We start from the raw sequence: 25,665 nt of genomic DNA on the forward strand, positions 1-25,665 counted from the left end.
GAAAACGTTTTCTTTAAATTACATGCTGGGACTGTGTCGGTTAAAACATGGTTACATGAGAAAGCTAGGTGTGCACGTTCCCTGGTAAGGTGAACTTTTTTTTTGTAAGCAACCCGAAACTATCTAGCGTGTTTTCTTAAACTGCTGGAATGCAATGTTTTACTTGGACATTCTTCAGCGAACGTTGAAAAAATATGTTCCTTGGAATGGGCATGAGATACAGTTTCTGCCTGTGGATGTCACAGTCTCTGTGCCATATGATTGTATTATGGTCGCAGGACTCTACAGCATCTGGAGGAGCCGCATGAAAGTGCGGCATGCAGATGTTGGCGCGCGACCTGTGTGCCTGTATTTTACTGAGAGCATCCTGAAAAGTAGGGAAGTGTACAGCTTTTCAGGAGATGGCCCAGATTGGTTGACAGTCCTAGAAAACCTGCCTACAATAAGCATTCCACGGTCACCGAATTTTCACTGACGTGTTTGTGGACAGCGTATCTGTATATTAATCAAATGTACACCTGGCAATAAATAAATAAAAAAAAACACCTAAAAGTACCTCAGTGGAAAGATGTCCGCTTCATATGCAGCGGAACCGTGTTCGATTGCCAGTATCTACCTTTTCTTCTTTTCTTCCCAAGCATTTTCCGATATTTACATTTCTTTTTCTACAATTATCACTGAAAAAAAAAATGTTCTGAACGAAACGTCGCTGAACTATATGGTATGCGATTTACTTTTCGGCACCTGCGAACGAAATGTAATCACTTTCCAGAAAATGCAAGGAGTATATAAATCGGGTAGCATCCGCTTTCTGAGGTGCCCGCAAATGTTCTACAGGAATTGCAGCCAGCCATTGATCGCGACACGTTGATCTTTCGGAAACTTGTGCAGACTTCTGCCGCGCAATGGCAGTTCTTTAGGACCCAGGACATCTGAAGGAGTTCTTCGCGCAACATCTTGGGGGTATTCTTTCCGGAGCCGATAACAAAAATTTACCACGGGGACTCTATACTCATCTCCAACTTTTCAATGTACAAAAGAACTCATCTTGAAGTACAGAACAGCCAGCGGAACAAACATACCTGCAAAGGAATCGCTCGGCAAACAGTTCTCGCCATGCAAATCGCCTGCTGCGCTCAAAAGAAAAAAAAAATGGAGGGGAAAGAAAAAAGCGCGCGGTCGGGCTTAGCGAAAACTAATACGTTTGAAATATACCACATTCTAATTTGAGTGTATTTGAAATACAGTTCATAATTGTAAGTACACGAAAAATAGACCGAAAATATAAACTTTTTTTTTTACTTAGTACTAAAATATACTTCTAAAAATCATTTTAAAATACCGTTACTTAAACTACATTTGAAGTTCCCTTCATGCGTTTTGAAATATGTAAATACTAAATTAATAGGAACAAAATACCTTTCACATATATTTCTTGAAATATTTATATAATTCATGCAAAATATACTCCATCCCTAGAAAAATAAAGCAATCAAAAATACGTGCAGAATACTCTTAAAATACCTGAAAATCGTAAATACTGTTGTGTTATACTCTAAGTGCCTTTTGACTGCAATACTTTGGTAATTTGACTTAAACTACCAAAATATTGAAAAGCTCCTGTTCTAGAAGTTCACTTCAAGCAGATATGGAGTACACTCAAGCGCCTAAATACAACATTTGATTGGTTTGTCAACTGCATTGCGCAGCATCGCACTGATAAATCAGCCCAGTTTATGTTATTGTTTCCTTTTTTCTATCAAGAACACACCTGATCAGTTCTTTGCACACCAATCACAAACGGGGTTTGGGAACTACAACCACAACATTTGCTGATGCTGGAAAGCTTCAGCAGGTGATGTGAACAGGTACGTTTGGCGTGGTTTTGTTAGCACAATGTTAGTTCACTGAACGTGTATACTCACCAGTGTACGTGATGTGAATAGTGACTTTAATATAGTGACATTAACTACCATATTAAATAGTCTACTACTAAAAAGGAAAGTCAAAATAACTACTGTAAAATACTTATTTTTCGCGGGCTCAATATTTCGCGATTTAGGTCAAAGTTGGAGTTTTGGAATAGTTCGCACATTCTAATTTTCGCGACCCGCTGGGATTGCAATATAGATTTTAATGTTTTTTTACATTTTGCTGGAATTGTTCACGGGACCTATTTTTCAGAATTGTAGGCGATTCGCGAATTTTGCGAGAATTAGGTCCTCACGAAAATAAAGTCGTTTACAGTATTTTAAAGTGAAGAAACTGCCTTGATTCGCTTCGTCCTGAGTTGTGCTACGCAGAGAAGCAATAACATGTATTTTATGAGCCGTTTGTGTGGATATTGTTTTAGGGGCTGCGCCGAATTGTTATTAGTTGTATTAATGTTTTTTAGTAAGAGATATCGTCCACGAACTCCAAGACACTGTTTCCCCTTTGACAGACTCCCGAGGAGAAGATCGAATACTTGGAACCTTAATAAGCGCAGAGGTGGTCACCGAAAACATTATTATACCTTCAATATGTACGCTATATAAGGCTCTAGAGCAGTCAACCGGACTGTGAATGAGCTGTTCAGTGCGTCATGGTGTTTGTGTTCGTTTCTAATGTAGCTTTGTGAGATGTACCACAGGGACACGATTTGCAGGCAAAATCGAAAATAAAAAAAAAAATTGTGTAACCGGTTTTTAATGCACAAATGGCATCTTGAGTGTGAAGAGATAATATTTTTGGTATATCTAAAATATTTTTTGATTCATATTTCTAATGTATTTTGAATACCTTACGCGCGTATTTCGAGTGCGGCCAAAATATTACTGAATAAATACAAAATTAATATTCGTATTCAATATATTTCAACTTCGTTTGAAGTACGGTCTCTTTTTGCTAAGGGTATAGCCACGTGACTTCCGCCCCTCACTCTCTCCTCTCCACTTCTCCGACCTCCGTGTGCGGGTTTCAGTTTTGATTTCGAGCAGTTGCGGTTTTTCGGCTTTAATAAAAATGTACGCGACTCTGGAGCAAAATATCAATTGGGTAGTGTTGCGATGCCCATAATGAATCACACTCTAAAAAAAGTCTGTGTGTCTGCTTTCCCGCACACCACTCGGAGAACCAATCGCCGCAGATTGCGGGCGCAGTTCAGCGAATGATGATGCCGAAACATATGTTTCGACCAAAAAACGCCGTCTGAGTTGTGACATTAAGCAATGCAAGCGTGACGTTTTGCATTGCTTAATGTCACAACTCAGACTGCGTTTTTGGTCTAAACAGATGTTTCGGCGTCATCATTCGCTGCGCTTCCTCCGTAAATTGCGGTGATTGGCTCTCCGAGTGGTGTGCCTGAAAGTAGACTTACAGGCATTTTTTTAGAGTGCACGTGGCAAGGAATGAAAAAAAAACATATTTGCGGGTATCCGTCTCCCTTTAAGGCGTAGGGCTATGCTAGCCTACATATTTTTCACTGTTTATAAAGAGGCACGTAAGGTGAGTATTAAACTTTAAAAAATAGCATAATTAGATCCAAATGTATGCTCGATGAGACCGTTACAGTATTTCCATATATAATTGGTCGAAAGCCAAACATGATAGCTTTCGCCATTGACGATCCGCCCTACGTAGCGCTGGTAGAAAATGCGTGGCAAAAGTACTTACAGCAGCCACAAGTACACCGTAGTAGAATGCTGCAGTTAACGGCTTCTTTTGTTTCCTGTAACTGCCAGTATCCACCATCATCAATATTTCTGGGCGCACCGTGTCGGGAACTGCGAGAGGTGGGAAATGATGTATTTTTATATGTTTTTGGAAAAGGCGAACGATTCAATGACGAACAGGAACCACTAACTAATATGCAAATTGAATAGGCGACCTGTACTTTACCTTGTATATCCCTCTCCTTGATGAGTTGAGCGGGTTGAAGTGGCTTATCTGCAAAGTCTAAGAAGTGTTTATCCTTATATTATTAGATTATCAGACAGTATTTGTAATATATTTTTGGTAAATGTATTCGTGTAAATGAAACTGATATACATCTAGTGGAAAAGGCAAAAGAGGCTTTTATTATTGAGCTTTGTTTTTCTCTACACTTACAATTCTTAATACATAAAACCAAATCGCACATAGCAACGAACATAAAAATGACGGAATGATTTACTCACAATCACCCCGTGTATTTGAAAAGTGCTCTTCATCTTCAAAAATTTCGTGTGGAATGCGTCCGGCACTAGACCTCCCAGTAATACCAACCGGTCTTATTCGTAGTGAGTCACGGATAATTCCATGCTGTGAACATGAGAGACAACAAGTCATTTACTTAATGAAAGTAGTCAAGGCATAACATTAGTGAGCAGTTTTTTACAGTCAACGTTTTGTGTTTTTAGAACTTCTAATGAAGTAAGCCAGATGAACTCGCAGCCCCAAAAAAGACCCAACGTGTTTTGGCGGAAATAAATATTAGTAATTATTTTTTGGCAATACTGCAAACTAGATACGCCATACACCTATGGGTCATCTAGCATGACAAAAGTATTTTTGCGACATTGCTTATAGTGATATAGTGACGTTTTGTTTATCAGTGAGTTGTCTTTTATCAGAACATTTCATTTGCCAAGAATGGGTATGACTGACTTGTTTGAATGACTAAAATAATGGTTACTGGGCAGGCGAGCTGGTGAACTATCGCAGTGAAAAAAACCTTGAGACTATAGGGACGAAAATGGGACAAGACAACACTTTCTCAAAACTCAGCTGCAATATTTATGTTTCCGTGTTAGAGTTGGTTGAGTAGTTGTAATCTATATAAAACAAACGCGTTAAGAAATCTTTAGTTGAGATTTTAGACTGTGGTGTCGAATTCATTGTCCCTAGTCTCAAGGTTTTTTTTTTTTTTTCCTTTGTGAATATTTCATGCATTGTTTAATATTTTGACCAATATTCTTAAGCTAGAATATTCGTCCAGGGTAATTGAGTTTTTCGAGTCGAGAGGGCACATTACCCATAAAAGAAGTCTGACACCCCCGTGGTACATCGTTTACATTGCCTCGAAGTGCGAAGCAAAATGTTCTCTTGCGCGCGAACGCACCACTAAATAATTTCTCTGTCATCTATTTTGATCGCGTATATCGTAGAAAAACGGAAAATTTTAGCAATTACGCTTATTGAACTTGCACTATGCCCCATCTTCTGAGAGTTCAAATGAAGAGCCTGAAATAATTGTAGCAAGCACATCGCCCTTTCAATGCCTATTGCCTGCTTTCGGCATGACAACTGAAAACTGCTGAACTAGCTGCACTGCGAGTGACCAAACATTAGTGGTGGCTAGAGCAAGCAGGCATATTTTTCTCGTGAGCTTATTTTCACTAAAAATCAGAAACATTGAACAGACAGAAAATTCTGCACGTAATATAATTTTGATTTCTTTATTTTATTAGAATGTTTTATCTTTGATAGTTTATGGCGCTCCACCACCGGAGGTGACGTCAAGGTGGGGTCTACGCAAAAGAATAGAATCCTCGCCTGCCATTCTTCGATGCAAGCGGCAAACCCCTTTGCGGACACCTCCAAACCAATCACAAAAAAAAAAAAGATTGAGATAAAGAGTTGAGAACTTCTTATTTTACGTCATCAAAATAATACCTCAATATTTCAACTAGTTATGAAAAGCTGTGGTGTCCTCCACACAGCCACGGCACCTATTACTGTTACTGTTTGTGATCTAGCGCAAACGACTGCGTGCACTCGAACCTCAAAGAGAAGAGGCTCCCACGGGTCAACGCGTGACCACCGAGCGAAAAGCAAGAAAATGGCAGATGGTCGCTCGTCTGCCGATGTTGAATCGCAATGTTTGGCTTGAGGCTGAAATAATCTGGTATATTTTCTCTTCAGCTTCTACCGTTTCAATAGTTTTTACGACACCTACCCCGGACAGAGAGTGGTTACCACATAAATAGAAAATGTACTGAATTGTGGCTCGTCATCAATGGTTGTCTCATAAAAACGAAACAAACAAGACGAGAATCACGCCCGTGGTCTTGTCATAATTTTTGTTTTTGATCAGCGAAATATAGGAAGGATTTAATTTTGTCTAGTATATGTCATCGATTCGGTTTAAAACTTTGCATTTGTGTGGTTTTGATTTTTGCTTGCTGCAACCACACCGTTCACGATAATTTAAATGCGAGTGTGATATGTAAGAGTCATTTAAAGGTGTTTACGACAACGTAAACATTATTTGAGAGTATAAAAGCCAATTTAACAAATTAAATGCTAACAAACACATTCATAAATAATTTTTAAACCAAGCACGTGTGCATAACAAGCCGTTCCTGCAATGCAATAATAGGTTCATTTTTTCAAAACTATGCTTTGGTTTATCGGCATTGGCAATTAACACGCATTTGTCGCGTGGATTGATAAAAATGTGTTCAATATATTTTCAACAAGTCCCCCGATTATCGCAGCACTTTGTTGTTTTGTTTTTTCTCTAGATACAACTCATATTGCGGTATTTATCTAAACAATAAACAAATATGAAAAACACAATTGACGACGCAATTAAACACAACGGACCCCTTGTTTCCTTGGAAGAGTGGAACAAGGGGCACAAGGGACAAACATAAATCTCCAAACACAGCCAGTTGACTAGCTGTGACAGCTAGGTGAAAAATCCGCCTGTTCTCGGTATCGAACCAGGGAATTCTCCAGTTCCATTTGGGGGCTTTACCAACTGAGGTAACTAGGAGCTGGACGTCAATTGAGCAAACGAGTTTTAACAGCAGCCACAAGTCTAACACCAACAAGGTCGAACAGCTTGCATTTTTTAAGGTTAGGATTTATAGTGCACTTAAATGCAAAGGTGCAAGCGAGTTGGAGAAGGACGAAAATAATACCTGGAGAAGGAGAAAAAGGGGGGCAGAAAACGAACACAAATCTCCGAACACAGCTAGGTGGCTGGCGAGCGACCGAAAAAATCATCCTGGTCCTGGTGGTGAACCAGGGACCTCTCCATTTCCAGTGGAGCGCTGGAAATGGAAAGGTTCCTGGTCCGATAGCAGGACCAGGCGCATTTCTTTCGGATGCGCACCAGTTACCTAGGTTGTGTTTGTAGATTTGTGTTTGTCCTTTGTCCCCTTGTTCTCATTTTCGAGGTATTATTTTTGTCATAAAAATATATTGTCACTGCAATTTTTTAAACTAGAATTGTTGTTTAGGCGCATTCTATGCAGTGGCGAGCCACCGATGCACAGCATTAATATTCGCAACAGGGAAACGTTAATTTCAGGCTTGTAACTTTAATGCAGCTTACGTAACCATGCTGGCTGCGCATTGCATTTCTTTATAAATTTTTGACTCTATACACACTTTCGAAAGCAATTAATTTTGCGCTATATTTGCAATCAATGTTTCTTCAATTCTAATGGCTTGTATTATAAAATCTCCGCATAGATATATATTTGAGCCAACGAGTTACAGGGGCTTATAGTGATGAACCGGAATTTCGAAAGGGGCGCCCTCCGTTGCCACCATGTTTTACGCAAAAGTGACTGCTCGTCACGGGACCTCACAAGAGCCGTGACGTCACCGGTAAGATGGCAGCGGCCAGGGCTGGCGAATGCAAGTTTGTTCGGTGCGCGGTACCCATGACGATCGTGAGGTTCCGATGCTTTTTGGCGATTTCGGGCTTCTTCGTGCTCTCTGACGCAGGTATAATGTGAAGATATGAAGGAATAACACATTATACCATTTTTGCGCAATATCGCTCTGGATCATTTGCGTATTAACAACTGTGAGACAGCATCAGAAGTATCGCCGTTCCCGTGCTTGGATTCATGGATGTGTTCGAGAATCTATATACTTTTTCATGCTTTTAGCATAAAATTTTTGCATTCCCTTAGTTTGCTTTGAACGTTGGAATGCCTGAGACTCGATGCGAAATGTATGCGTCGGACGTAGGGCCTAGGGGAAGTTGTTTTAGCCCTAGGTGACTGCACAATCACAGCAACTTTTAGCGAGGAAGCTCCGGCGATCTTTAACCTTTTGTGCTAATCGACGATCCGACAAATCGGCAGTTCTCAAAATTTTGATATAACATGCTTTCATTGCACTAGCTTGCATTTGATCGCAGTACTTTTTTTAAAGTGAAATGCTTGCGTCACACGAACTGTTACCAAGCGTTCAAACTTGTCATTCGAAAAAAAAAAGAAGACATTATTTACGTCCATAAAAGAGTTCACTTATGTCTTGGAACTCAAAACACAGTTAGCAAGTCTTGACAAATTTGATTGATCAGTGCACAAAATGTTGCATCCGATGTCCCTTAGAAATTAGTATTAGTAGGCTCTTTACCTTGCCGATCGTTACCAATAGTTCACGGTAACTTCCATGCGTATATTAGACTCCTCTCAGATGGTGTTCTAATCCTTCATTCTAACATCTAGAATCTTTTAAAAAAACGCAGCCCCACTTTTGAGATGTCCAGAGATAGCACCGCACATATCATTAATTTGTTAAATCTAATGCAACGCAGAAATAGAAGACTAACTGCACAATTTTATCTTTTGTAGGATTTATTGCAGCCGTAATTTTTTTTTTATCAAGAGTGCATTGTATTATTCGGTCAATTATTTACTCGTTCTAACTACTTAAAAAAGACGACTCGTTTTTGTGCTCCTCCCTTGGCCGAAGAGAAGTTTTGTTGCAAAATGTTGACTACATTCCTTTCAGTCTCTCCAATAGACTTTTTTTCAAATGTGTGGGCCGCCTATACTTAGTTTCACCGTAACTTGGTAAAGTCCAACCGCCAGAGCCCTCTCGAGCCATTCAGAGAGACGGAGTGAAGGTAGGCGACGCATCTCTGCAGAAGAAGAGCACTCTGATGATTTGTTGTCACATGCCGCTTTCCAACATGCATATTGGCTCACTGAGACTGTTGCCTTCGCCGTTTGGCGAATTGGGGTGAAGTGAATTATAGTAGCTACTACGCTAAACACCGAAGGCCTTCATACTTCTGGCATTTGTGCGACAAGGATGTTATGTCAGCAATCAGTGAATTCAGCTCGGAGCCTATTGGACTCGAATGCTGTATTAGCGTTCGACGTGAACTGGAACCCATTCATATGCTTTACGCTGAAGAAAAAAATAGGGACAGTCAATATTGTTTGATGAGGATTTGAAAAGGGTCTATTGTGGTATACGTCTATGAAATGTGCTGCTATATGACAATCCATCAATATATTCTATTAAACTACATGCTCAGAGGTGAGTTCGTCTTTGTAATTAGCAAGTTAGAACAATATTTATTTCTTACGAGTGTAATATTTATTTTCAGTAGCTGGGCCCGTTTTGTGCTCATCAATGCCAGTGTGCTATGATGGTATTATAATGTGTGTATAGTTTGAAATATCCTCTCTGAAATGCCTACAGGGTTCCTTTAAGGGAATAAATGACTTAATAAAATTTCACATCAATGGAGTTTGTTTTCGGATGCACCACATGTTCAGGAGAGGTGGAAAAAGTGCGGCCTCATGCAACAAGTCTGCCATTCTGGTTTGTCCCGTTTATTAATATTGGGGGGGAGGGGGGTTTCAGAGATGCGAGTGTCCTCAAAAGCTCAACCACGTGCAATGAACACAATTTTTGGTGTGTAGACTCTGAAGGCGGAGAGGCTGGATTAGAAATATTATGCATACTTGGTTAGTATATCAAATATGTTTATTTGCCCTTGATTACATAATTATTGATCCTCATCATACGGTTCCTTAACGAGTTCATTCTGCGACAGTCTCGTGTCAGACATTCAGCCGTAGTACCTGTGATTCTTGTTACCGGTTGACACTCCTGGCACGTCGGTATTCAGTTTGGTCGAGTGGTGACTTTGACTCACTGATGCCATCTTCTGATCATACGTCATGTGCCACCACTGACATCTGATCTACTGAATCTGCAGGGCTGGCTTCTAATTCGCAAATTTTCATGGCAATTTTCTGCGACAATGTATCAAGTTCGGGCACGTATTGCTTAATTGGCTGCGCCTTTTGCTGTACCGTTGAGTGGATGGCTTGCAGCAATGATTGTTTGCTACCAAGCCACTTCACTTCCATTCCACGATGGCGATTTCTTCTGCATGCCGCGACCACTGCAACTTGCGTTGGTCTCGTGTGGCTAAGTGAAGTCTGGTGATGCTGGTGCTAACTTTATGAGAACGACCAACCATTGTATTTATTCAAGCGACGCAGCTGTATTTTTCCTCAAAATTAGAAATTGTGTGCTTCGTGGAGAGGACACAGATAATTGATGTCGGCAAATTAATTATACCCTTGGACGTCGACCGACACCAAATAAACTGTGCATTGCCGCTTACCTGCTTTGTCGTGCTTAGTGTAGAAGCATGGGTCATGCTTACCTCCCGTCGAGGCGACAGGAATAGGGAGGCTCGGGGTAGTGTCGGCACCAGGGACAGAGGCTGACAAAGACACTCCTCAATGAGCCAAGGTCGCTCCTCGATACGTAGTCAAGGGTCGTTCCGCACGAACCCTGGCAGGCCCATTGATTGGCATGGGCACCCCTTGTAAGCATGGTTGGCCTCACGTAGTGGTAGGAGGGTGGTCGCCGGTCGGCCGTTGGCAACACCTCCGTCTTCCTCGCTGTAATTTGTTCAGTGCAGACCTACACTGGCTCTTCCCGAAGTCGGGAATACTACGGCGTTGGGGTGCCCCGTTGAAGTGGAATACTACTAGACAGGTGGTGGCGGTCGTTCTGCCATTGCAGCGTAAGTCACTTTCAGTTCGTCGCATGCCGCTTCGCTCGCAGAAGTCTCCGGTTTAAATGTCTGTTGAACTCCTTCCCGAACAATCCCGGCACTCCCAATAAAAGCCGGGCGACTGGTGACTGGAAGTAGCTTCCTGATCTCGTCCCGGAAAACATTGTATTTGACGTCGCGAATTCCTGGGAGGCTGGCCACCAAGGGGCAGCTGGACAAGTCTAGTGTCGAGACGCTGGATAGTTGTGTGATGAACCCTTCGACTGTTGTTGGAGGGTTCCGGACAAGGCTCCCCAAGATGCTGTCCCTCACATGAGGACATGATGATTATCAGCTTCATATCTTCTTTAGCATGAGGGTCGGCGCGGGCACTTGATCAGGATCCAAACATCCTCCCCGAAGGCGGTGAGACTCTCGTTGGGGCCGTGTCCTGGATCGAATTAGGCATTCGGTCCTTTCTCGTCAACGCTGCCTGATGAACGTGCACAGCTCGACCCACAACGCTGAGGAGGATTCGTGGTTCTCAAACCAAAGCCTGGCAGTTTCTTCCACGACAAGTATACGTTCTGCAGGTGTTGGTCTTCTGTCCACCCATTGTGGTGGGCGATACGATCATATTTTCAATCCCCTCCGCTACGTCTACATACACCTTGTCGCGAAAGGGCATTGGAATGCGGGATGCGGCGGGCATGCAAGCAATGGTGGGAGCCGACGCAGTTTGCAGCTACGGGTTTCTCACCGTTGGCTGTCTGCTTCGGTTTTTCTGACAGGAGACCAAAACCGGGGGTTCTTCCTGGTAGCAGCAACTGACTCGAATCTCAGGTTCTTTATGGTCTATCTGCAGAGTTAGCTCTTGTGGGACTCGCTCGTCTTGCGGTTTTTCTACCGGGCTCGGGATTGAACTTGGCTCACGGCTCGCCGGGGGTGTAAGACACGGGACAGCCCCCCACCCTTGTTTTCTTGTCAGGCAACTTGGCTGACGGGCCGCCAAGGTGCACACAAAGTGAAGGGCTAAGAATAAAATACCCAGCGCCTCCACCAGAACATACGATGAAAGCCGAGCATGGTCTGGAACTTTCCAGAATCGTAAATATTAATAAAAGGATTGGACCAAGCATCCATAACAGTATAAGAAAACTGAAGCAAGAGAATTTATCCTGACCAGTAAAGAAGCTGCATTGCTTTAGTGGCATTCTGTCCGAATAAGTCAACTCCTTCGGGGGTTTGATCACTGTCGTGGAGGAATTGAACTTAAATGGATGTGGGACCACTTTTCTGGTAATGAGCCTCTGCAGGCTGTCACCGCAAAGAGGCGTGAAAGCGTAGGCTGCGTAGGTAACGCTCGCCGCAGTGATACACGCGCCATGAAATATCCATGCAGCTTGCAGTTCGGGTATGGAGTGTTGATTAAACGTATATGTCGACGAAACGAGCGGCAGACCAGCGGATTTAATACCAACTCTAACACCTATGCCCTGTGAAAGTGCGCGTCTACGCCAGGACTATTTAGAAAGGAGCACAGCATCACGTAGCACGGCACAAGAACTACATCCTTGAAAACAGCTCTTCGGTGCGCCGCATACATGTCCTTCGTGAAAGTGCACGCCTCTGCCGGAACAATTTAGGAAACAACGCAACATCATTTAGCACGGCACGGGAACTACCAGTTCCTCGGTGCGCCGCACAACCAAAGTTAGCCTTTGGTCGGTTGAACGAAGCGGCACCACTATCACAGACTACCAAGCACGACTCACGCAATTCCTGTAGCTAAACTGCGTATCCAAATAGATTAAACACGCTTCACTTCATATTTCAAAAGTTCCGATGGTCAATGAGAGCACAAAAATGTCGCGTTGAAATTTATCCCTGGGAGATTCGAATCACTCCGAGGTCCGACCAACGCAGGCCGATTGTCTCTTTCGTGGCAATATCAGCAATATCCCCGTCGATCACGAGCAAAAGGCATACCGTTCCTTCGTATTTTTTAGGTTATACCTACGTGAGAGACCAGGCTGAACTCTGAAGTCGCTTTCGACCAGCTTCATTTGACGGCTGAAATCAACTCCCTCAGACCAGCGACAACGAACAACGCATCCGACAAGCTTCGGCTGAGGCTCCGGCACAGCTGGGGCCAGCCGCTGCCATCTTTCCTGTGACGTCACGTATTTGGTCTGGTCACGTGACGAGTAGACATTTTTGCGTACAACGGCAGCGGCCTGTAGTGGGTCACCTTCGACTGCATACCGGAACCCCGGTTTATTACTTTAAGCCCCTCTACCTCGTCGATTTCAGCAGATTAGCATGTTTCCATGAACTCTATTAAGGGTGTTATGTTTTTGCTCTTAAACCAAGCCCATAAGACACCCCAAAACTTCAGTTCGCTTTACACCGCACTGACATTGAACCGACGGTACCAACTTTCACGAGCGGCTTGATAGCCGAGTGGTACAACTATTAAAATAGCTAAGGTACGTGTTACTGACTAAAAACAAATATTCGGGGTTTTCTTGGCCTTACTGCAAAACCTTGGTGTTTTTCTTTTGTCTTCTAATTTCAATACGTACTTTAGCTGTTTCATAAGGTATATCGCACCGTTATCAAGCCCCTCGTAAAACGTTCTGGCTGTAAGTTCTTCGTCAGTGTGCTGTACCTCGAACAGGTGTTTTGCTGTGTGTTATTTGAGACAAAAGTGTGTAAGACTAGACCCTGTGTATGGCGAATGCACAACGTGGAGCAAGCAACACTAACGCAAACAAACAAAGCATGCGTTTGCTCCTATGCACAATACTAAGCTCTGTAATACTGGCACACTTCTTACTTAAAAAGAAGAAAACGACACATCATGAACGCCCCAAAGATACCACACATATTACAAGAAGATAGTAAATCTTAACCCCTATAAATATTCACAAATAGCAGCGAAAACGTTTTCGCTACATAAATATTAAAACAAGTTTGTCAAACTATAAATAAAATAAAAAAAAAGTCATGATGTTTACAATTATCTGTAATGCCGAATTAGAGCGCAGCTCTTGTCCTCCCCCGCCGTTACCTCCCCTCCTCCTCTCCTGCTCCCCACCCATTCAGCGGAAAAACTTCCCCTCTAACTTTAGCGAAAAAATTGTCCCACTAAATTTAGAGCAAATATTTCCCCGCTAAATTTAGCGGAACAATTTCTCCGCTAAATTTAGAAAAAAAACTTCCCTCTTATTTAGCGAAAAACTTTTCCGCCAATTTTACCGGGAAATTTTACCCTCGTGATGTCACACGTGCCGCACGTGTGACGTCATTACGGGAAACGTTCCATAATGCAATGCTCGGTTACGCCGAAGCCGACGCCGTTCAGCCCGGAAACGGGTGCCTAAGAGCTGCGCTCTAAAACCGAAAACGCCATATTTTAGTCTTAGTCCTATCGTTTGCAAAGAGGGAATATTAGATTTGTTTTTCTATGCACAGCATGTAACCTAACGCTTCAAAGGCACTTTAGTCGGCCCGCGAAAATCGGTCTCTCAACGTTTATAGCAAAAAAAAAACAAATAAAAAAAAACAGCTTACATCGGTAAAGAAAAAAATAATACTGTTCTAAGCAATTTGCGACGCCATCTTGCGGATGACGCACGTGTAGGGAGAAGTGCTGCCGACAGATGGCGTACGCCAAGTGAGAGAAGCGCCAAATAATTAGTTGCGTTTTTATTTTTTCGAGATCGTTTGCTATAAATTTGAATCGACCGGCGCTCCGTCGACGCTGCGCACGTGATCTGCTGGCAGAGCAGTACTTATCTTTATGGCAGCATCATCTGCGAAGTGGCGACGTAAATGACCCCGAACAGGTATTTTTTTTTCTTTTTTCGCAAGGTAAGTTTATTTATATATATTTTTTTTACTGTAAACTTTCACCACGTGCTTGCACCTATGAAGTAAATGGCAGCGCGATATGTTGAGAAACACATTTTTGCAGCTCGTTTGAAGTGCCTTGGAAACCGTTAGTTTTACAGGCTGCATATGTACCGAGATACACTTGTTGTCTTACTTTGATTCACTATTTTATGAAACTAAGTAGCATTTTCGTAAAGAAGTTTCTGGATTTCTGCCGTTTTCACCATATTAGAGGATGATAGCGCTCAGTTCAATAACATAGTGCTATGTTGAACGAATACACTTAAAAAATATCCGAAGGAATTATTACGTCATTACCACGCGTAGTCCATTATCCCTTTCAAGAGAAACGGCCGCCCTTTGATCCGTATCATGATATACCATTTTGTTAAGCTCCATTCCATTCATCTGAAACGGGGAAGGAAATGCAATTGAACCCTACGTCCTACTTATTTTGACTTGATGCTTGAAGATAAAAAAGAAATACAAAAAAAGACACTCACATATTGCTTCACAGGGGTTCCCCCTTCTTCGTACTGCAACAAAAACGACTTCGAAAAAACATCGGCTGGTTGCAGAGATAGAGTGGTGTCTTCATCGATAAAGAGTGTTAGCTGATCCCCGTCAGTTCGAGCCTCTATTACATGTGGATACACAAGCCTCCTTCTCCCAACACCTAAAAGCGAAACAAAAAAAAAAAAAAAAAAAAAAAAAAAAACATAAAATGAACAATAAGCTCTTTGAAAGACCACATAAAGCGGCATTGCCATTCGCCATCTCATGGGCCCGAACCGTGCGATTGGATTCCAGTCTTCGCTAAAGGCTGGCGCAGAACTTGATATTGATACGAGCTGAGCTTGCTTCACGTCGAACACTGCTGCAGCTTTTGTGTCCAATATATGCCCAGTGTATGTGCCAAAGTAATGGTGTATTTGGATAATTGGCACATTCGAAACTAGATGGCGCAAACTTCTCAAAAGACTCTATAATTCGTTTAAAAGGCAAACTGACCGCTTATAAAAACATGACATAAAGTTCCTCTGGCAGGCTCTAGGTGAGGAGTTATTTCAGTTATTTGTTTAGCTCTTAATCTTTTTACGCATGGATTAATTTTAGGCGGCACCGCTCAGCGCGATAGACACTAAATATTGACCTTCGAATTCTAAATGCTTGTGAATTTAAAAACAAAATGGAGTACTTTAAATAAAAACATAAGCGCGTGGCTCGACGACTTACAACCAAAATTCCCAACATATTATTTATTAAGCCTCAAGTTCGTTCCCTGTACGTGTTCACCGTACCTTAGCTGAAACTATTCGGACGCTACACTAGGGAGGTTTAGTAGATCGGTCCGATTACTCCGATTACGATACCAAATACCTCGCCGACCCCTTTTTGTGTGCACCGAATTGCTGTCACGTACCGTTTTCGAAGGTATCGGAACGGCATACTAAAACTCCCTGTCGTCTACTCATATGCAACCACTGAAAACGTTCACATTATGTATGGCGGTCACCCCTCGAGATGCAGCATATTGTTGGGTCACTGACATATTGGTAATAATGACAATTCAAGTTGCAGCGAAGGAGATCAAGATACAGTGAACCTTCTAAACCAATTGTTCCCAACCCATGGCCCAATGATTAGGCCTAGAAGTTCAACAGACAAGAGTACCGAGTGTGTAGATTTACGGCCGTGGTTAACACCCGAGATTTCACTCTTGACGTTTTTAAAGCTTTTTTTGAACAATATCTCTAAACATTATTCAATAGCAAAATACGTTAGTCATACAAATCAGTCTTGGGTATCAAAGCGCTACTGTATATGACTTCGGTACTCTTTTATGACGTTTAACTGTAACGAGTTACTTTTTGAAAAACGGTAAATTGTGACAATAGTACTATTACTTTCTCCGAAGTAACCACGAAAGTAATGACGTTACTTTAATTGGTAATTCCCAGTTTTTTTTTATTTTTCTTATTTATAAGATATCATTGAAAGCGTACAATTGTTCCATTCCTTGCACCTTCGAAATGATGTGTTCCGACATTTTGAGTATAAAGTTGACTTTCCACAAACTTTTTATTACGTTCTTTTTCGCGAGTCATGAACCAAATTTAGCCACGCGCACTTTGATGCAAACAATACTCTAGCTATATTTACGCAGGCGCTTGTACTTTGGGCTGAACATTTGCACCTTAGCATCATGAAGGTCTAATTATGTCGCAGTATTTTCATTAGTGCCCAGCTAGATGCGCAGACTTTTAACTTGCTTGAAGCGCACGTTTCTAAAGTTCGCAACATCGCCACGGTATGGCGCCACAGCGCCGGTGGCTGACGAAACTAGCTGCTAGAGCCACTGTATATGGCAGCGTAACTGCCAGAGTCGCGCCGCGCTTTTCCCTGTTGCGCCTCTCACCGCGATTGGTCACACGCGGTACCATAGCAACGACCCTAGCTGGCTCGGTTTCCATAGCAACCGAGTGACTACTCGTCACGAGACCATAGAGTAATATACACAAGGTAAACAGGGGACACTGCCCTAGGCCCAAAGTTACTAGAACACTCAGTTGGAAAACTCGCCGTCGAAACCTGGGCCGCTGGCGTCCACCGAGACCGAGCTAAATACGACAACAGCGCCACTCTTTATCATTTGTCTGTACTGTGGTCACCTTGAGCTTTTAGAAAGCATGTTTTTGCGTAAAAACAAACAGAAAAGACTCTTTTTGTATGAAATTTATTAGAGTTTAATACAGATGAAGGACGCGTGATGTTTTTAAAATCTAGTTTGCAAGGCTCTGCGGCACAATTAATACTGTTTTTATACAACCATGCCTCAGCGGTGCTTTCAGGTAGCGCGTCCCCGACCTAGGTCCAGTTTAACTTCGGTAGTACGATGCGGCGCGTCCGCTGGGGAGACAGGTTAGATGAAGAGGTTACAAGGTGGCACCCCTGTAACCTCTTCCGCTGTATCTGTTTCGGCCCGAAATGGCCGATTAAAGCCAAAATAGACGTCACGCACACTTCCTCGAGTGGCCGCTGCGGGAGAAATGGCGGCGTTGTGCTCGCCATTAGCTCGGTGCTCGAGGACAGAACGGGGACACATTTTCAGAGCAGTCTCTATGGCAGTTTCCCACCTGAGTGTTTTAGTAACGTTGCCTATGCCCCAGAGCCCAGATAGACGAGTGACAGCTAGCGCTCCTAGCGGACGGCATTAAACACAATCTAGTTCCGGTTGCGGTCAAGTTAGTTTCGGTTTCGGTTTGGGCGTTTCTGCTGCGGTTCTCCGGCACCCTTTTCTTTCTCCCCATCTTTCCTTCTTGCGTCGCTCTTCGCGACGCTCTCGGGAGCTCTTCGGCTCCCGGAGACGCTGTTTAATTTTTTTTTTTATGTTGACGGAGCTTTAGTTTAATTTTTACGATATTATCCGTGCAAAATGTGTAAAAGAAAATTTCCACTCCACAAAACGAATCCGTATATCTTGTTTGTTGGTTTTTCCTACTGTAAAACATTGAAGTTACACAACCTCCACATTGACTCCTGACTGTTAAAGCATTTTGGGGTCAACAACAGTAAGTGATTAGGAAACATTTTATTGGACCACATTGGTATATGCATGATTTACTTCAGGCGCTCTGTATGTTTCACAAGAAAAAGATATAAAAAAATTATTATGAAGGAGTTCGGCATATCGTACACTTCGTAATAGACTTTTCGCGGAACCAAGTTAACAACTATTTTTTGCACAGGGAAGATGCTGAATAGTCCATTCGCTTTCACGCCGACTCGGGCTCCGGAAGTAAGTCAAGAAATAGATAAGACATCGCTATCATTACCAGTCATAAGAGTATAATAAGAGTGCTATGCACACAGCGAAGAGTATATATACGAATTCCCAAGCTAATATAAAACACACGAATTGGCATAGCCTGAAACACACCGCGGGCGAGCCAATACCAAACACTGAGAACCCTGTTCGGAATTTGACAATATTCAACGGTCGTAAACATTCCTCAAAATACAATTGATCAGAAAGAAGGTATAGCTCAAAAAAGCTGCTAAAAACTATAAACAGTGGATACAAAAGTGGATACATTTTCTTTCTAATATCTATATAATCTATACACTATTTTCCATTGAAATTCTGTAGAAAGTGGATAAATACATTTGCAAAAGGGCCGTGATACATATTTGCTGGAAATAAGGGAAACAAATTTTTCGAGTGCAATTAAGCTGCAGCGCTCAATTAATACGCACTTTTTTGTTTCTGATTTGGCAACCACCTCGGTTAATACACTATGAACAGTTAAACTCTTCTAGTTGCTTTACGACAACTGAAGAGTGTAACCAAACTTTGTCCAGGTTCCAGTTAAGAAATCGAAGATGCCAACACAAGCGTATTTTCACGCTAAATGGGAGAGGAGGCGGAGAGGAGGAGGGGAAGGTACGGATGGGGGAGGAGGGGCATACCCTCCCCTCTGTACCCTCTTCTCCTCCTCTAGAGCTGCGCTCTAATTCGACATTACAGAGAATTGGTAACGTCTTTCTTTTTTTTTTTTTACTCGTTCAACTATCGAATTTGCAGCCACGTAGGTCCGGTTTCCAAAATACGGTCCTAAGTGTTCTGCTTTCGCCCGTTGCAGCCGAGGTCATTGCTTCTAGTAGCAAACGGCCGGAATACGTTCGTGCCAAATTATCGGTAATTTCCCTTTTGTTCATCGGACAAATTGTGCTGAGTTCGTTGGACGCGCTTCGGGCATCGGTGACTGCGAGACTTCCGTTGAATATGGACAACCGTCATCCTCCTCGACTTTGCGTGTGCGTTGCTCTGTGCTGCCAGAGACGGATTATGCATATCCAGTATTACATGAAACCGTCGCCCTCTACGCAGGTGCGCAGGGCACCGCCCAATATGAGTCGGACATCGCATGCGTACTCTACTTGCAGGTTGAGCTCGGCGGTACAACAACAAAAAAAAAAATTGTCGTAATCGGTTTTTTTTTTTTTTTTTTTTTTTTTGGAAAGGGGGGTGGGGGGTTGTGGATTAACTTTATGAGTACGGGAGTTTGGGTTAGTCCTTGTTTGAATTTATGTGTTTCTGATTTTAGAGGAATGCTTATAATTACAATTTGGGTGGGACTCACGTGCGTTCGAGAAACTCTGCGGGTGTGGATTCGGCGAGAAAAAGAGGTATCGCCCACGAGCCACCGGCCAGGCATACGGCTATTTCTGCCTAGCTGGGAAGAGGCCATTCTCGAGCAACGCTAGCCGCGCAGGCTTGTCGAAGTCGTAGTCGAGGAGTGAACTCTCCATGCGCTCACCGTTTTCGCAGTCGTAGCGGACGGTGTCCCAACGTAGATTAGCTTGGCCAGTCGATCTGCATACTTGTTTACAGGGATCGTGCAGTGTGCGGGAAGCCGATGAAAATCGACGGTAGACTACAGAAGACGACGCTGTCCGGGCGGTAACGTGTCGTCGAGCTTTGTATCGGCGGTGAAAGGCCGTTCGGGAGTTTTAGACTCGAAAGGATGATTACCGACGCCAGCAGATTCGGCGCAAGGTCATGGAACACAACATCGGCCGCCGCCAGCTGCGTCTCGAGCGGACTCTATGGAGCTGTACACCGCCGTCTCCGTGGACCTTAGTCACCCGCTCTGTATACCATCCCGCACTTCAGCCGAACTTCACCGAGCGCCTCGACTGCCGCCGTCCTCTCGCTCATTTGCGAGAGATTCAGGCTGACGTCAGTTCCTGGCTCATGATCAGCGAAAGTGAGCTTTGTATCCCCTACCGCTGTTTCATTCAGGCGCTGTAGAATCCGATTGAGTGGTTTCAAAAGTTTTACATGTGCATGATTGTGCTGCGTGACATCTAGGTTTGGAGTTCGCTGTCACTTCGTCATAAGTACGCCACCAAGGGTTTTTGGCATCTCTCGATCATTCGCGCGAAGCGTGATCAAAACTGACGCGGAGTGTTGTTGTGGCTATTTTGTACCCTTGTTGCAACTCCTATTAAAAATAGAGTTTTTCTGTTGTTTTTTTGTCATTCTTCCCTACCCCGTATCTGCATGTGCAGAAATTAGTGTCCGTGCTATTTCGTCTGTAAAAGCATCTATCGAAATTCGCAAGGTTTTCGGGAGTGCAGAATTCCAAACTAAGCAAAACAGCCGTATTAAGTAAACAATAAAAATAAACACTCGTTAAAAAAAAAGAAAAAAAACAACAACAAGCACGAGCATAACACAATTGTGCTCCATCGCTATCCATTTGTAATAAAAGAGTTTATGGTTTTATATTTTCACGTATATGGGTATCTAAATCTGCTCATTTGTATTTTCGGAGAGCATAAATTTATGCACGCTTATGAGGTGTGTGTAATATATTCGAAGCACGAATTTCCAGATCACTAGAAGTATAGTGGGAGCATACTCAAAGTATGGCATAAAGGTACACTTGAAATACGCCCTAAGTACACCGTGAGTATACTCCATATCGGCCATATTCACACGGAGTTATTACGAAAAAAGTATGCGTATTGAGTACGTCACAAATATATTAGAAATATGCTGTTTTACGCTAAGGCTGTTTTCAATGTGATGTGAGTTCTATCTATAAGTGGTGCGTGTCTAATGATCGTGTCCTAAACGAAAACAAATTATTCTCTAGGTTCAAAGCGTGTCATTATGCAATCCTGCTACACTTCAGATACGACTGTTATTAGTCGTGCGTTTGTGCTCGGGAACTTGGGTATTTATATAGATACCAAGATTTGTTTTAATCACCGGGTTACGCATGTTATCAATTTGCCTCTACGCATTTTAGGTGCCGTAACGCCTAGATGTAACATCTTTAGGAACCCCCTCTTTTATCTCATGTTATTCGTAACCTTTCGCGAAGCCGCCAATGTTAGCCTCAGTCGTGTGGAACTCCGTTGAATTGACCAAATTCTCTAGTATTGAGCATATTTAAAGAAGCTTTATAAGCGGGTTTTACGATCGTTAATTACACCCCACTGCATTTTATGACTACAAAAAAACTTGTAATCTGTTTGGCCTAAAATGTTGGTGTACTAAACGGATCATTTGTGATTGTATGTTCCTGAGCAATATTCTAGATGGTGGTCCAGACTCACCGGCGCTACTGAACTGCGTATGTTTCCATGTTCCTCAGAGGGTGAGCCATATTTACAGCTTATTTCATATTTTTCATTGTACAAAATTGATCCCATGACTCGTGTGAAACTGGTTTCCAAAACAAATTCGAATCTAGCTCAGGTAGTCTTAATATTGTCATTCTTTTGACCTGAAGAAAAACTTCGAGAGTGCACTGACGTTTTCTTTTACTCTGATATGTAGAGAAATTGTTTTGTGGATTAGATATGTTGTTTCTTAGTGCATGACTAAGAAAGCCTAGCGCTTTTTCTGTGGCACTCAGAATAAATCAAATAAATAAATAAATAACTGAAGAACGAATTTTCATTTCGAGGAAAAAGCATACTGTTACCTACAATTTAAAATATGACATTATCACGTGATTATGATTGACAAACATAACATTTTATAATAACTACTTACTTGCGCCATCCAGCACAGCGATGAAATATGTCCATACAAAACTTTTCAGAAGAGCGTGCCACATTCTGAAAAAAAGTGGTGAATTCACGACATACGAATCAAGCCGAGCGTGACTGTATATAAGACGAGGCAAACAATGACGAAATCTCGCACATTTTGATGCTAGGAGACATTTTAGGTTTCAAAATAACAATTCTTGAAACATGCGTTCTCTATTGTGCACAGTATAGCTTGGAAGGTCAGCATGACCTATGTGAAATGAAGGATGTGGAAGTTGTTATTTGTGCCCTGATTTTAACCTCCTGGCCGGCATATACGTAGATGTGAAGGGCAGCACAAAATGTCAACAATCAAAGTCCATGTAGGTTGTATGCGATATATTGTTTATCTTGGAACAAGGAAGAGCGAACACGCAATCGACAGAAAAATATTGCGATTCTGCATCGTAATCGTAGCTAAAATACAAACTAATTCTCGATTTACAGCGACGTATGCTGGTCGTGGGAACCACGGTGTGAGGTCATGCGGTGGACATTGTCGTAGGACAACCAAGTAGTGCCATTTTCCAGTCAATTTAAAGGAATGCTGAACCGAAGTCTGGATTCCCCAAAACACGCGGCAAAGGCATGCCACGGGATGCTACAAACATTAAAACATCACTCATACAGCGCTATCTCAAACGGGTGACCGTATCTTTAAAAAAAAAAGAGGCGTATTTGACAGCAATGTTGACATCATGTTTCTCGGAGAAGGAGAGGGAACGGCCTCGGGTCTTCTCCGCCTCGCGGCCTTGAAGGAGCGAAGCGAAGAGAGGAGGAAACTAGGTATCTTGACGGTCACGCGCCTCGTCGGCCTGGTTCAATAGGGGGGACAACGTATGTCCCCCCTATTGTTCAAAAATAAACGTTGAAGTAGCGCTCCGTGTTGTCTGCCTCCCTTTTGTCCTCGTCTTAAGCGCCATCATGACGTCAACCTTAAAAACAATATATACAGCTATAGAAAATTTTATGGCACACAGCGTAAAGAATCTCTTCCATCTTATTTTGTTTAACCATTGTATGAAAGCGGGCGCATGTCTTCAAAACGTAGTCACTTAAACATTTATTTAGTTCTCCTTAGCCGGCTATAGAATTTGTAAGTGTTTAATGTATAGTATCTTGACCATTGAGTTTTCTTGAACCTGCTATAATACAATAAATGCGACCATAGGATTTTGTTTGGCCGACTATAGAGATATTTCTGACTCGAACGCTACAGACACGCGATCATTCACTTTAGGTGGCTATAGCGCAATAAATGTTCCAAACAATTATAGGCAAACGCTCAGTAAGCTATTTTAGCCGAGTATAGAGGACATTTCCTGGAGTGTAAAAACCGTACGAACATTCAATTATCTACGGCCGGCTATAGAAAGTTGTGTGTCACCAATTTCAATCACTCATGTCTGTTACATTTTTATATCTGGCTATAGAAAATTGTGTGGTACTGGGGTAGAAGCATTACGGAAAAACAAATTGTTTTACCCAGCTCTAAAACGCTTATTTCGCTGCAGTATGCAGCTGTCTGCAATCACTAGAGTTGATTTCGCTGGATATTAAAATGTTTAAGCTATAGATTTTAACTTAATTAAATTTATCGTATCTAAATTATCTGTCACTGAACCGAACACGGTCAGCGTGACTAGAAGTAGACCGCTCCCTCAACCCGTTTTGTTGCTCCCTTCCAGTAAGAAAAATATGAGGCATAGGGAGTTTTCTGAGACAGCATTTCTTCCACCGCTCAGCCTTTCGCAACGAAGAAACCACTGCTGCGCCTGCGCAGTGATGGCCTTGACTGTAGAGCTCCGAGTATCGTAGCGGGTTGCGGAGAGGCTTGCTAGTCGGCGGAAACAATCTGCGAAAACTCCCTCATGTCCCGAAAAATGGGCTTCGAGTTTCTGGGTCAAGAGCTTAGAGGAAACCTACACAAAAGGGGGAAATAATGTTTTTTTTTTTTCATAACGTCGTAAACGTTATTATATGTGATACCATCCAGCCACGAACAGTTTGATCGACGTCTCTCTGGAGCGCCGAGCGAGTACAGGCAACAACTCGAACAGGTGGCCAAGCTGCCCATTTTACTTCCTTTTGTGATTTGTAATTAAATAACAAAACAAAAAGAAACAACAGGTGGGAATAGGCAAATGTTTATTGACCCTTATTACGTTAAGCACGGCGTTAGGGTGTAAGAGCAATGCAGGTAAATATAACGAATGCTTTAATATGTTTGCTATAGAATGCTGGTCGAAAGCATTAGAACGACCTGGCATGATGTCGGTACAAAACACGATACGTGCGCATGCGCCTTACTAAAACCAAAAATTAAAAAAAAAACGGAATCAAGTTAGTGGTAGGTTGCTTTTGACGGACAAAGGAGAAATAAAACGAAATGAACGACTTGCATTTTATGGTTTGTCGTTTGTCCCTCGTGTTCCCCTTCTCCAGGGATTATTTTCGTCCTTCTTGTCCAGCTCGCTTGTACCTTTGCATTTAGTTGCATTATAATCATTGCATTTGCGCCTCTTCCTGCACACTAGCATCCGCAGAATCCAGAGTTGCGGAGCCGTAGATGCAGCTTATGCCTAGTTCACACTTGTGAACCGGCGGCCGGATCCGCGAGAACTCTAACGCCCGGCGACGAAAGCTGGCAGAATTTCCGGCGGAGAGGAAGATCGCTCTGGGACCAATTTTAAACGCTGGAAAAAAGTTTTTTCTCGCAGCTAGCCAATCAGAACACACGGGGGAAGTGGTGCTTGCTGGCGTCAGATCCCCGCTGACGAGCTGGCGGTGATGGCGACGAGACGCGCGCGGGCAAGGAGGAAGTTTGGGAGCTTTCGTCAGCACTCGTTTGTTCGGCAAACTGCTAGACGCTCGCGCCGCGTTCTACGCGGACGGCAACAAATATGAACGGCCCGATCTTTTTTTCGGCGATCGAATCTAGTCGGAGGTGAGTGCTTATTTCGCAAGCCTGAACGAGCCTTTACAGGTACGACATCTTCGACGCTAGATAATCTAAGCCACGCCAACATGAGATATCATAACATTGTAATAAGGCGTATTCTCTGCCAGCGTATGCTAAAAAAAAATTTTTCTGGCCCAGAAAAAGATATTTTTTGAATTATTAACTGGAAATTATTACTTCCCACCTCGTTCTGAAAAACAATCACTCATAAGCACTTTGAATTATATTTCCGGTGCCTGTAGATTTTTTAACGAATGATGTAATGATCGTTGGTAACTTTAACGTGCCTGCGTTGATTGGAATTCAAACACGATTAGTGCTGCATTAAGTGAGGCATGTTCTAGAGTCGAAAAAACAATGGAGTTTGTGAAATTATTGGGCTTTTTCAGCTTACTACTACAACAAACGTGGCTGGAAGTACTATCGGGGAAAAATGAAATGCGAACAGAGGAGCCCGTGG

General features: G+C 42.7%; 1 protein-coding gene across 1 annotated transcript in view; it reads right to left on the reverse strand.

Annotated features, from left to right (window-relative positions):
* The window catches only part of LOC115322494, a 150,543-nt gene that overhangs the window by 108,443 nt on the left and 16,435 nt on the right, over nucleotides 1-25,665 (reverse strand). Inside the window, exons 2-6 of the mRNA XM_042293718.1 lie at nucleotides 15,136-15,308; nucleotides 14,951-15,040; nucleotides 4,158-4,281; nucleotides 3,880-3,936; nucleotides 3,655-3,764 (exon numbers count right to left, since the gene is read on the reverse strand). Of these exons, the coding sequence (XP_042149652.1) occupies nucleotides 3,655-3,764; nucleotides 3,880-3,936; nucleotides 4,158-4,281; nucleotides 14,951-15,040; nucleotides 15,136-15,308 (554 nt within the window). The remainder of the gene's footprint in view (nucleotides 1-3,654; nucleotides 3,765-3,879; nucleotides 3,937-4,157; nucleotides 4,282-14,950; nucleotides 15,041-15,135; nucleotides 15,309-25,665) is intronic.

Source organism: Ixodes scapularis, unplaced genomic scaffold (genome assembly GCF_016920785.2).
Source record: "Ixodes scapularis isolate PalLabHiFi unplaced genomic scaffold, ASM1692078v2 PGA_scaffold4__175_contigs__length_147842914, whole genome shotgun sequence".
NCBI lineage: Eukaryota > Metazoa > Arthropoda > Arachnida > Ixodida > Ixodidae > Ixodes > Ixodes scapularis.